Source organism: Coccinella septempunctata, chromosome 8 (genome assembly GCF_907165205.1).
Source record: "Coccinella septempunctata chromosome 8, icCocSept1.1, whole genome shotgun sequence".
NCBI lineage: Eukaryota > Metazoa > Arthropoda > Insecta > Coleoptera > Coccinellidae > Coccinella > Coccinella septempunctata.
In genome coordinates this window covers 32,956,533-32,970,024 of record NC_058196.1, presented here as the reverse complement: position 1 = coordinate 32,970,024, position 13,492 = coordinate 32,956,533, and the positions used below count along the sequence as shown (strand labels likewise).

Here is a 13,492-nt window from a genome sequence, read left to right as displayed (position 1 = left end):
CTACCTTGACCTGTTGCTGCTGTTGCTGCATGAGCATCCTCATCCTGGTGTCTAGGTTCTGCACCGGCTGCATCCTGAGCCCGATGAGCGCCTGCCTCTGTAGATTGGGCAGAGCGGCCGGCATCCTAGGTCTGACTATACCCGGCGGAGGCAGCGGTTGCCTGAAAGTGCCATCGGCAGTGCCGGGCGCGTTAGATGCGGGCGCCTCGTTGCCCTCTTGGGCGTCGTTGGGCGGCGGCCACAATCTCTGTTGCCCCTTGCCGGCCAACGCCTGTTCGTCTAGTTTCTTGAACTGCTGACGTTGCAGCAGGTCCCTGAGGTGGTTGTTGATCTCCGGACCGTCCTGTCTGGTCTGTAGGCCCTAAATAATGAGTCAATTTAAAATAAACATGGTGACATATAAACCATGTCATAGAGTCGTTTAAGCGGACGCTGTCAAAGACCAGCCCTGATAATCCGCATTTTCCCCAATACACTTAAAACCCGCCCTAAAGTAGGCGGAGCCATAAATCCCACCCCTACCGCCCCTCACTCACAATTCTACCTACCTGCGGTGTCGCCCTGGGCGGCAGCACGAACTGCTGCCTGATCTGCGGCTGTTGAACGACGAAAGCGTCGGCGCCCTGTGGGCGCGTCGTCTGAAAGGCCGCGTTCTGAGGTTTGGGCGTGGGCGGTTGTTGCGCGTAGGGATCGGTAGAATCGGGCGAGAAATCGTGCGCGGGACTGGGCGTTGTGGGTCTTAGGGAGGGCGCGGACGGGTGAGAGAAGGTGGGAGATTTCATACCGAGCGACGGGAATTGACGGGGGGAGGGGGAAGCGGGCGGCGCGATGTCCTGGAGGGCGGTGTTCACCTGGAGGTCGGGCAGGAACGGCTGGTTGACGTCGCCGATGTTCCGCTGGACGCGCGCTATGGCTGGAACAGACGGAAACCCTGAAACATCTACGATTGATGAAACAATCTGATACGGCAATTTTACAAGGTTTGGAACTTTGAGTACCTTGGGCCCTCTGCTCGTGGATGACGTGTTGCTGTTGCTGGGCCTGCTGCAGCCTCATGGCCTGCAGCTGTTTCCACTGCCTCTCCTGCTCGGCCTCTCTGGCGGCGTTTCTCTGGTTGTTCAGTTTCTCCTGGTCCTAAAAAGAAAGATCGATGAGTACGCGTGCGTTACGCTTCGTCGTTGGCCGTATCAGTATTTATTATCATCGCCCAGGTGGATGCTAAAGTGGACGGATGCTACAACCAAATCACCACAGCACACGCAAGCGACAACAAACAACGCTAAAAATAGGTGAAGAAAAATCAAGTAGTAGAAACGTTATGAACCAGGCCATGCTCAGAAGAAATCCAACTAACTACAGATTAAAAAACAATGTTTATATCATAGAATATAATGTTCGATGGTGTTCAAAGATTATTTTTTAGTTTTCAAATGAACGTCAAGTAGTGTGCTACAATGAAAATGTGACGTTCGTACTCTTCATTCGTCGTCACGCATAAAAAGCGTTACGATTGGTTCACACAAATCCAGCGGAAGTTTCTCCAACTGTCATGTGTCATCAATGTCAACAGTTTCTATTTGTCAAAATGATCTATGCTCTTGTAACAACTGTCAACGTTGGTTGATTGGAATGCGAGGTAATTCACTGAAATAATCAATCTGTTAAGAGAAATAAGCACAATTTTGAATGCTGTTTTTCACTACCGTGGCTCCTTAACGACTTCCATAGCCTTGAATATAGTATTAAAGGTGAGATCAAACTAGGAAAAGTCCGCTTTTCTCCCTTTACGAAGTCACATCTTCATTGACACGGTATAAAATTAATTCAAATCGAAAAATTGGTTAGTCCAATAACTACTGAAGAATTCCCAACACCAAAACTCCTTGTTAGATTTTTAAAACAGTATAAGCTCTGTATAATACAGGGATCGTTTGGAATGTATGGGAGAAGGAGGTATTGAAAAATATAAATTTCTGATTGAAAACACACACTTTTAAACAAAACGAACGAGGGGACAAGAAAATATATGTAATACTAAGAAAATTCATGCTAAAAACGCGTCATCGCTAGTGGCGTTCTCGATAACGAATCGCAAAACATTCACTGACTTTTATACGTACTCTAATGAGATCGAAATTGCGTCGTTTCTAACTGACGCCCCAAGAAAAACCACTAGCAATCATCGATAATTGCAAAATACCGAAATAAATACAAGAGGAAAGAAAGAGAGCACGCTCAAAAATCGAACTGCAAATATAATCTAGAGATACGGCGTGTTAGCTGCTGAAATATCTGATTTTTCGTTTCTTCTCCTTTCCTAGAAATTCTTCAACAGGAATCTGAGCTTTTGGTTTGTCATATGGTGACGTTTGAATTTGTAGGTTAACGCTTGTATTTCGAAGTTGACCTTTCGGTTGGAAAAATGACGTTAAAATTTGAAAGTTGAGGTTTTAATCTGTAGGTTGATACTTTTAATTGAAAGCTGACTTTTCGATTTGAAGTTTGACGTTTTATTTTGAAATATAACGCTTGAATTTTGAAGTTGACGTTTCAATTTAAAGGTTGAAGTTCAAATTTGAAAGTTGACGCTTGAACTTGGAATTTGGCGGATGAATTTGGAAGTTGACGGTCAAATTTGAAAGTTGACGCTTGAAATTGGAAGTTGACGGGTGAATTCGGAAGTTGACGTTCAAATTTGGAAGTTGACGTTGAAATTTGAAGGGTGACGTTTGAATTCAAAGGTTGAAGCTTGAATTTGGAAGTTGACGCCCAAATTTGAAAGCAGACGTTCCAATTTAAAGGTTGACTCTCCATTTTGGATGTTGACTTTAAAATTTGAGGGTTGACGTTCGAATTTGGAAGTTGACGTTGAAATTTGAAGGGTGACGTTTGAATTTGAAGGTTGAAGCTTGAATTTGGAAGTTGACGCCCAAATTTGAAAGCATACGTTCCAATTCAAAGGCTGACTCTCTATTTTGGATGTTGACGTTTGAATTTGGAAGTTGACGTTCAAATTTGGAAGTTGAGGTTTGAATCTGATTCCTCGTAAGCGCAGAATCTTCCCAAATTCGACGATCAGATGTTTCAGCGCTGCCAACCGCCCGGAAATGAACGTAAGGTTCACAAAAACAAAAAATAAAAGAAGCGCAGCCGCAAAAAACAACGGAATCACACACCGAACAAGTTCTCACCAGTGAAGGGGCTGGCTCGTAATTTTCCTGACATAGGGAGGGGAGGGTGCGCATGATTTCCGAGGGGGTCAGCACGCGTATCTGCTGATCGGTAGCCGCAGCCGCCACCGCGGCAGCAGCAGCGGGGGGCGGGGCGTTCTGGAGACGGGCGGGAGGGGGCGGGATCTCGTTGGGACCTGGCTGATAGTGGGGGTTGACGGTGACGTTAGGCGCAGGCCCGTGATCGCCCGGCGCCAATATAGGTCCGTGAACGGTGAACTGCTGACGGGTGGACGGCGCCAGGCTGGGGGACGCGGCCGTCGTGACGACCGCGGGCGCGGTAGGGAGCAGGGTTCGGGTTTGCGTGGGCGGGGACACAGACACAGAGCTAGTGGAAGCGGTGGTTAGTGAGAAGGCAGGCGCGCTAGGCCGCGTCTGCTGTTGGGTGCACACCTCTGACGCTGCTGGCACCGCGACGTTGCTTTGCAGCTGGTTGACGACGGCGGCGGGCACTGGCTGCGGCGGCGTTACCGCCACCTTGGACGTCGACGAGGTCACGCCGGTCGACGTGGCTTCCTTGCTGGCCTGCGACTGAGGGGCAACATACAGACATGTAGAAATAAGGTGAGATACACACACTAGGGGGCGGCACATCAAGCATGTACTTTTTTTCTGCCTGGCTCTATGATTAACACACACGATGACATACTATGCATGTGGTTAGTCACAATTTAAACGAATATACAGCGAGTCGAAGACAATTCATGTAAAATAACGTGGGAATCATGTAATGAATGGATGTTTCCACTGCAGACACCGACACATATAGAATTTTGACGCATCTTCTGAGGTTATGTATCCAAATAACTCGACCTTCAGGCGTAGAGGGCAATGAGTGAATAAAACTATTCGAGATGTGAGACAGTGTCTGCAGTTTCAAGAACTAGGCGAATGCTTTCATATAACGCAAAGATTATAGAGTAGAAAGATGGGAAACGACGCGATGCGAGTGCCATCTATGTTTCAAATGTGTTACTAAGACCCTAAGACTGGTTAAAACATTAATTCAAGGACCATTTGTAGAAACGTGAAATTTTGTAAGATTTCAGATGGACATTTTGACTAAATGTTTTGATTCTCGTACCACCTTTTGATATTCAATGTAAGAGAATTTATATGTTTCATCTAAAAGACTTATATTTCAGCTGAATATTTCCACAATCAGAAAGATTGTGAATGAAGAGGATGACAAAGAATTTTCTTCTATTTGGAGACCCAAAAAAGTGATGGCATTTGAGAATTTTATGTTTGAGTGAATTAATGCGAAAAATTTATTACAGGATTTTCGATGAATGTCATCGTAGAATAAGTTCCCGAAAATTAATTTTTCTATTTTTCATTTGACTTGTCCTATAAGTTTTGAATGTCTTAAGGTACCAATTAATACCTAATTATTATCATTATATCAATGTATTAAGATGAACAGCCACAAATACTCGCCAGTTGTCCTGTTAATTGTTTATTCATGTGAAATTTTTGTTCAAAGGTGGAGTTCATCTTGACTTGAAACTTCCTTTAATTCCTCTTACTTATATCGATGCAAGATGATTTTTGTTGAAGAATTTAACATTCTTGTAATTATCTGTTAATTCCTCCGGTAGATACCCATTCCCAACCACTGCATCATATGCATTTCATCTTCGGGTTAATATTTTTGAAATCTACAACTGATGTCACGAATTCAAACTTTAGCCATAGAAGATAACGAACATTAACTTTCCTCAAGCTAGTGCATATTATGATATTATACTGATCTCTTGTATTTTCCATGCAAATAACTGGATTTGGTATGCCTTCAATCAGTTTGTATAAACTTCAATTATGTTCGTCACATATTTTCCGAAGAGATTGTGATAAAATTCGTAATAACAGAAACTTTCACGTAGAACGGGCAACATAGCGTTCATTTAAAACCCAAAAATGTTTTGACAAGCTTCACAACCCCACATTTACGTACTAAACAGAGTGAAATGTGTCAAATTTCCATGGCCAACCGATTGCTAAAATAAAAGTGAATGGAGTATAGTTCGAATTTCACGCCCTTCAATTATAAAACAAAAAACTTCTATCAAACAGTTTTCTGTATCGATAGTACGTTTTCAGCGCCATCTCATTGTCGAATGTGGCAAACACAGGCCAAAATGTAGTCGGTTTTCAGTTTAAAGCCCGTTTGCAACAGCCGAGAATTCTCTGGAGAACATAATACATAATTCACGGCGCATGAAATCTCGAGTAAATTTTCTAGAGAATTCTCGGCTGTTGCAAACGGGCTTAAGATAGTAAAAGAAAATGGAACATAGAATAGTTGAAAAATGGGAGATGGTTTCGCGTAATTGTGGGTCCGTTAGGGCCCCGGTCATCTCGAGTGCAGCGAGAAATGGCCTCGTACTAAACATATAAGAGTGTTTTCTATCTTTCTCCTCTACAATCTTCATTATATTCTCGCCAAGAAATCTAATTTGAATGAGTTATTTGTATTCACATTAAAACTCCTCAATTTCGAGGAAAACAGTACCCTCAGGGCGTTTCGCCATTTGAACAACGTAAAATAAACGTTAGATACCAGCAGAAGAAAAACCAACAACTCACCTGCGTCTGCTTCTTCATCCTCAGCGTCGACCTGTTATCCCTCGCCTTCTGCAGATAGGGCGCCTTCTGCTCGGTGCTCAGCGTCCTCCACTTCTTGATCATCTGCTTGTAACGGTCGCTCCAGTTCGGAAACTCCGTCTTCCACTCCGGATGGTTCAGGTTGGCGTAGAGCACGGCCGAGATGGTGGCGCCGTCGCCCAAACCCTCGTCCGCCTTCATCTTCTCCGACGACCTCTGGTTGTAGGTCGAGGGCGTGGAGGAGATGGGCGCGGACGCTTCGACGTCCGGCGCGTCGTTCACCGACGACACCCACGCGTTCTGCGCGGGCTCCGAGAAGGCGGGGCTGAACTGCGGGCTGCTGCAAGTGGGCGTGGTTAATTTTGACGTTTGACATGTCAATCGAGTTTCCGGGTTTTTCTACTTACTTGCTGTATTCCGAGTGATACGGCGATTGCGCGGGGAAGTTCAGCGGCGAATTGAGGTTATTCTGGACGGTCGGCAGAGACGTGGGTCTGATCGGCGGCTGAGGCATCGGGTGCTGAGGCAGGGCCGGTTGAGACGCGGCGTTCTGGAATATGTTCCCGCCGGGCATGGAGAAAGCGTTGCTCTCCTGAGATTCCTGCGATTCGTCCGTGAGGACGCCCTGTAACAAATTAAAGGTTGATATGGCGAAGCGGCGAGGTCGGGGTGAACGGCTAACCTTGAAAATATCCTCAACGTCCTTACTGTTAATGTTCGGTATGGCGTCTAGGTCGAAATGAGATCCTAATATATCACTTAATTCGTCTTTGGTATCTTTGGAGTTTTCGGCGCTTCCTAAGGTGTCGGCTATGTCGGCGTCGTCTGGTAGACTGGCGTCTGAAACGAACGAAACAAAAAACTCCCATAAAATTGTGACCAAAACCGACAAAATTGTCAACTACGGCGACGTGGCCGAGGCCAGCAAACGGGCGAGTCTGCCTTCTCGTCGAGTCTTACCTCTGGCCAGGGCGTCCAGAGAAGCCGAGTTCTTCGTGAGCTCGTCGTCGTCCTGGTTCATCAGCGTGTTGACCAGATCGTTGTCGATAAGGTCGCCGGGCAGGTTCAACACGTCCTTGAACTCCTCGGGGTCCTCTTCCTCCTCCTTCTTCATGATCATGGGCGCCAACTTGGGGGCGCCCATTCTCGCGAAGTTGCTCCTGTTGGACGTCGACTGGGTGGTCGTGGGCTCTTCCTTCTTCCAATTTATGGCGGCCACGGCCCTCATCTCGTCCTGGGGAAAGGTTAATGAGCAACTACTCCTTTCGGTTAAATCAGTTAAGAAGATCGCCTAATATCCGGGTTAAATTCTGTTTCATGAAGATCCCAATAAGGCAACTACGCGTTTCCGGTAGATCAGTTAATGATCAATTTTCCATAACTGTTAGATCAGTTAATGGCCAGATTGCTAAATGTGCGTTCCACGTAGATCAGTTAAGTATCAATTTTCAAACTGTTAGATCAGTTAATGGCCAGATTGCTAAATGTGCGTTCCACGTAGATCAGTTAAGTATCAATTTTCAAACTGTTAGATCAGTTAATGGCCAGATTCCTAAATGTTCGTTCCACGTAGATCAGTTAAGTATCAATTTTCCATAACTGTTAGATCAGTTAATGAACAGGTTGCTAAATGCGCGTTTCACGTAAATCAGCTGATATTTAGATGGGCACACGAATTAGATGAGCTAAGGGAGTTGCTGATTTGATTCTCAGATCAATTTAAAATATAGGTAAGCATTTCCAGAGGACCAGTTTAGAGCGCATATGTATATCGAGTATATCAGTTAAGATGTAAATGAAAGCTTGAATTGGATAAGCAGATCCTTGAAGGATATCTAAACGTTTGAAGTAGATCAGTTATTTCCATAACGATTAGTTAATAGCTAGATTGAATCATGAATGTTTCGAGTAGATCCGTTAATGGGTTGAATTGATTTTCGTTTCGAATAGATCAGTTAAACATCAATTTTCCAGAACGAGTATATCAGTTAAAAGCCAGCTTTATTTATGCGTTTTTCGAGTAAATCAATTAATATTCAGATAAGACGAAAGTTTAAAGTCAAGGAGAACTGTAAAAAGCACATACCAATCGTAAGTAGATCAGTTAATAACAACGTTTGAATGAGAGATTCTCGTTTATCTAGCGTTTCAGTTAATAACCAGTGTTTCGTTGGAATTAGATCAGTTAATAGATAGATTCGTAGAGAGCGCATACACATTTCAAGGGTTTAAGTTAACAGGTAGATTCCCATATCAGTTAATAGCCGCAGTCATGCCGAGTAGATCAGTTAATATGCAGATACGTCTCAGTTAAGAATCGGACGTCCATTTAAAAATAGATCAGTTAAGAGACAGACGCGAATTCCGAGTAGTTCAATGGTTAATTTGCGCAGCACCTACCTGCGACAGGTGTATCGACTTGTCGGCGTCGGCGTTCGGTTTCTCCTCGTCGCTGCTCGAACTGGCCATTTCCTTCGTGCTGTCCAAGAGTTCCTTGCCGAAGAACGCCTCCTGCAAGTACGGAGGAAACGTCTCGGACAGTTTGCTCTTCACCTTCCGCCTGATCGGTTTCTTCTTCTGTTTCTCAGAGTCCTGACAGACGACGCCCATGCCCTGCGACGAGCCGGGCTCGGCGCCCAGCTGGAGCGACTGGACGCGCAGCTGGTTGTCGAACTCTTCGTTCTCCTGACCGACGCGGGAGCCCCGCACCTTGACGAGAAACCCGCCGATGCCTGAAAAAAGAATGTATAGACGGTACGACCTAACCACAAAACGTCAACTGTCAAAAACCAAGATGAAGGTAGTACGCACCCATTTTTTGAAGATTCCTCTGTCTCTTCCTCCTCAAGACGCTGACGCCGCTTTCCATCGTGAAAATCGTGAATCCTTCAGGCGGCGGACCGTCCTCCTTGGTCCACATCATCCCCTCCTTGTACAGCTCTTGCGGTTCCTCCTTGACGTCCATCATCTCGATTTTAGGGTTATCGTCCAGGGGATTTCCTTCTGAAAATCGAAATTTCTTTATACCTTCCGCTAAACCATAGAAAAACCGAAACTAACCGGTGTTGCCGCCGGCAACGACGGATTCTATGGTCGCCAATATCCCCGCCTCCTTGTCCTGCACCGTCGGCACTTTTTTCCTCTTCTTCCTGGTGGTGTGGTGCTCGGAGGTCAGGGATTTGATCAGGTTGTGGCCGGACTCGCTCAGGTAGATGCCGTCCATGAAGTAGTTGGCGTTCGACTTGACCTCGGGGCTTTTGACGGGGGTTGGCGGTTTGACGACCGCCACCGGTACCTGATGGGGCGGCGGTACGTCTCTGGGTCGGCACAGGATGCAGTTGTAGCCGTCCTCTGCGCATTTTTCGGCGTCTTCCTCGGTCTTGACGGAGTCGCAGGCGCCGTGAAGCCATCGCTCGCACTGCACGCACTGTATTATCAGCTCACCGTCGGCGTAGGGTTCCATGCAACTGCAGAACGAGTGAAAATAGTTTTATTCGTGAGAGCATATGGCAACATAGCGTAAAAATTGACATTGACAAACTGATAGACTCACCTGGCGCAGGCAGAGTGCGATGCGCAGGGTCCGCATTCGGTGTAAGAGTTCATCCAGGTACTGTTGAAACCGGGATCGGTCGATCCGCATTTCTGACACATCGCGCACCACTTGCACTTCCACGTCCCCCTGGGCACGAACTCTAGGGGAGGGTCCATGCAGTAGGTGTGATACGAGATGTCGCACTCGTCGCAGAGTATCAGTCTTTCTTCGTCGTTTCTTTCGCCGCATCCTTCGCACACGATGCAATCTAGACACCTGAAAGAGATCGACGGTCTTGTAGAATTCCAACCCCTCATCGGCCGTTAGCGATCAGTGGACAAATTACAAGTTTTCAGTAGATTTTAGTAATTAAGAAGAGTCTGACAACAGTGGAACTGCTGATATCACAGACCTAAAAAGGTGTGATCAATAAAGTCTGTGGTTGCTGGCTAATAAGTTCCGTGTTTGCTCTCAATCACAGACGCAACATCATTACATAAAAATAGAAATAGGCATATGTACGGATAATCTTAATGGTTGACGTTCTGTGTCACAAAGTTTCGTAAATTCATGAAAACATGTCAACGGTACTGATCTCTAGAGCAATTTTCGATAAAAATGAACAATTGGCGTGGAAACATTAGCAAATACTTTCTAAATCCGAATAGCTCACTTGCAAGCTCAAAATGTTGAAGTAGAGACTACTGAGCACAATGTTAGAGCACAGAATTTCTTTGAACCCTTGAAGCGTTCGGTCTAGGGCATTTTGGATGACCGATTTCGATAAAAATGAGCCGTTTTGAGGGGAAATGGAGAATTCTTGCTGAATCCGAATCATTTGACAGCTCGAATCGTATCTGACAGATAACCTAAAATTTTGAAGTTTGAAATTAAAAATTCCTCAAGACCGAACGGTTGCGCCGAGATGGATGAAATTCTCAGATTTTCAACTAGAAGAGTTGCTCTTTCAGAATATGTATCACATTTCCATATACGGTTACTTTTATTGAGAGAAAAACCACTCGCAAGAAGAAATTCGAAAAATCCTGAAAAATATGGGTTCCGTTAAAAATTCGTCAAGACCGAACGGTTGCGCCGAGATGGATGAAATTCTCAGATTTTCAACTAGAAGAGTTGCTCTTTCAGTATATGTATCACATTTCCATATACGGTTACTTTTATTGAGAGATAAACCACTCGAAAGCTGACCTTCGAAAAATCCTGAAGAAGATGGGTTCAGTTAAAAATTCGTCAAGACCGAACGGTTGCGCCGAGATGGATGAAATTCTCAGATTTTCAACTAGAAGAGTTGCTCTTTCAGAATAAGTATCACATTTCCATCTACGGTTACTTTTATTGAGAGAAAAGATACTCTAACAATGACTATTCATTAATAGAAGAGTTGCTCTTTCGCATAGTTAATTTGTTAGCTTGTATCGAATTTACTACATCGAAATGTAACGGTAAAGGCTAAGCACAGAATTTTTCTGACCGCTTGACACATTCAAGTATCACACCGAGTACAGATAACAACTCTTTCTACTCTCAGCTGTCATTTGTACTCGGCATTAATTCTTCAGGTATAAAAAGATCGAACTGTCAAAAAAGACAGCTAACTGTCAAAAATGACAGTTAACTGTCAAAAATGACAGTTAACTGTCAAAAATGACAGTTAACTGTCAAAAATGACAGTTAACTGACAAAAATGACAGTTAGCTGTCAAAAATGACAGTTAGCTGTCAAAAAGGACAGCTGTCAAAATGACAACCAACTGTCAAAACGCAGCAAATGACATCGTTATTCAGCGGTAAGATCGAGACGACTCACCTCCAACCCTTCTGCAGCACGACGTTGGTGACCCTGACGTTGACGCAGTACGGATGGTAGCACTGTCCGCACTGCACGCACCCGATGAGGCAGCCCTCCTGATCGGTGCCCAGGGCGCCGCACATCACGCATACGTCCTGGCTGAGCACGAACCTGTCGGTGGCCGAGCACAGCACCAGCTTCTTCTCGACGCCGGGGTCGTCGTCGTTGCCCTTGCCGTCCGCCGAGGTGGGCCGTTGCAGCCCGACCCCCGGGAAGCCGAACATGCCCCTCATCTTCGACTTGGGACCCCTCTTCCTGCCGAACTCGTTCAGCCGCTGCTTCTTGGTGAAGCCGACCTTGCCGAAGCCCTTCGGCCTGCCCGGCTGACCGCTGCCGGCCGAGAGGAGCCGCTTGCGGCTGCTGGCCAGCTTCAGGGCGCTGTACGGCTTGCCCTTGCCGAGCCCCATGCTGCGCGCGCCGCCCTCGTTCGCAGAAGCGTCGAAGTCGTACATGTCGTCGTAGAGGGATTCTTGGGACGCGGACAGCGAGTCCCCGCCGTCATCTATGCCTGCGAAAAAAGTAGATTTAAAACATCTAGACCCGTTTGCACCAAACGCACTTAGTGTTAAGTGTCCCCTAAAATGAACCCTTAACTTAAATTACGTTGCACCAACTGTAAAGTGACATATAAATGGCTAAAGCTAGCCTTAAATTTAAGCGCTCCTGTAATGACCACTTAGGTATTTAAGGGCGGGATTCTAACCTAAAATAATTTGTTGAACTCATGAACTGGCTGAAGAACTGCTGTGGTTTTTCTAATAACGTCAAGTACCTTTTATTTGACAATCGATTTCATTATCAATAATAATGCTAATTCAGCAACAAAAAGTTGTCACTCTTTGATAATAATATAATAGTTTACTTGACACTGACTGACAGGACAATAAAGTTAGGTTAATGAAATGACAACGATCATCGGCAACCGGCCAACCAATGAAAAGGCTTTATTAGACTAGAATGAAGTTGCACCAAAATAAAAAACTGAAATATCACTAGATATAAAAACTTAAGGGCCCCTTACTTAAGATTCTGTTAAGCCGCACTCGTGCAACTGACAATAAAATTAAGTGTCCATTAACTTTAAACTACGCTTAGTTAAGTACTCATTTTAAGGGGGATTGGTGCAAACGGGCCTCAAACCGCTCAACATAAAATCTTAAACCCAACGTTGATAGTTCATCGAAGAAAATAACATATTGTATTCTATGATGTCCTGTCTTGTTGACCTTGAAAAAATTGTATTCTATTTTGGTTTCGCGACTGCTACATCAAATTCAGCCTAGATTTACCGCAATAGAAGTTCAATGTCGACCCATTTCTTTGCCTTGACGCAAATATTGATGACAACAAGGTTTAGATCAAAGGGTCAATGACTATTTCACGAACTGCATCCAAATCAGCCAGTCAGTCTTATGAATTGAATGAAAATAAGAAGAAAATAAGCGTCAATCAGCATAAGAATGTATAAAAATCACAAAACGAAAAGAAACAACTGTTTAAAACTGCACTTACTGTTTCTTTTGGACAAAATCGGTTGCGTAGTTCTGCTCACGCTCTTGCACAAACTACAAACGTATTCATACTCTGGGTTAGTTTCCTTCTTGGCGTGATAAGTGCTCAATTCCGCTTCTGGATCGCACGTACCGTGGACGAATCTGAAAAAGAGATTTTTTTTCAACGTGCCAACGAAAATATTCCATCGACACTTTCGTTTTCGTGCATTCAAAGCGGTGTCGTCGAGTGTCACTACGCGACGACGGGAAATAGGGGTGTTCAATATGCATTTATTCAAAATTTTAAAGCCATTGTTCTTGCGCTCGTCGAATTAGAATATTTTAATTTAACGATTCCGAGGAGATCTGAGAAAATTGTCGATTTTAACGATACAAAAATCGGTGAAATATACACCTGAGCGAGTCGAGAGTTGTTGATCAAGTTGCTAAATTAGTGTAGCCGATAAAAAAAACAAGATACGAAAACCCGTCAAAAAAATCTCCTTCAGAATACGCCTATCTCACACAGCGCCTTACGAAACCGTAATAAAATGAATTTCATAAATACAAAGGCCAAAAATCTTACTTTTCCCCATCGATGAATCGAATCCGGTACTACCCACCCCTGTCTGTGATCGCTGCTAACCTCACTGTTGTTTAACTGACGACTGACGTATATTTGTTCACATTTGACTTTAATAAACGTCAAAAACCTCAAATGTCACTTGACACTCACATGTCAAAATCATTCGATTCTA

The 13,492-nt window shown here is 44.7% G+C and overlaps 1 protein-coding gene across 10 annotated transcripts in view; it reads right to left on the bottom strand.

Annotated features, from left to right (window-relative positions):
* The window catches only part of LOC123319493 (histone-lysine N-methyltransferase 2C-like), a 34,458-nt gene that overhangs the window by 17,532 nt on the left and 3,434 nt on the right, over positions 1 to 13,492 (bottom strand). For 7 of the 10 annotated variants that reach the window (XM_044906496.1, XM_044906498.1, XM_044906497.1 and 4 more), the window contains exons 8-21: positions 12,754 to 12,896; positions 11,200 to 11,749; positions 9,391 to 9,648; positions 8,898 to 9,304; positions 8,649 to 8,840; positions 8,238 to 8,569; positions 6,798 to 7,071; positions 6,520 to 6,677; positions 6,245 to 6,462; positions 5,820 to 6,177; positions 3,624 to 3,761; positions 999 to 1,134; positions 549 to 931; positions 5 to 361 (exon numbers count right to left, since the gene is read on the bottom strand). In XM_044906496.1, coding sequence (XP_044762431.1) covers positions 5 to 361; positions 549 to 931; positions 999 to 1,134; positions 3,624 to 3,761; positions 5,820 to 6,177; positions 6,245 to 6,462; positions 6,520 to 6,677; positions 6,798 to 7,071; positions 8,238 to 8,569; positions 8,649 to 8,840; positions 8,898 to 9,304; positions 9,391 to 9,648; positions 11,200 to 11,749; positions 12,754 to 12,896 — 3,904 coding nt within the window. The remainder of the gene's footprint in view (positions 1 to 4; positions 362 to 548; positions 932 to 998; positions 1,135 to 3,623; positions 3,762 to 5,819; positions 6,178 to 6,244; positions 6,463 to 6,519; positions 6,678 to 6,797; positions 7,072 to 8,237; positions 8,570 to 8,648; positions 8,841 to 8,897; positions 9,305 to 9,390; positions 9,649 to 11,199; positions 11,750 to 12,753; positions 12,897 to 13,492) is intronic. The other 3 variants (XM_044906505.1, XM_044906501.1, XM_044906504.1) reach the window with 3 other exon arrangements.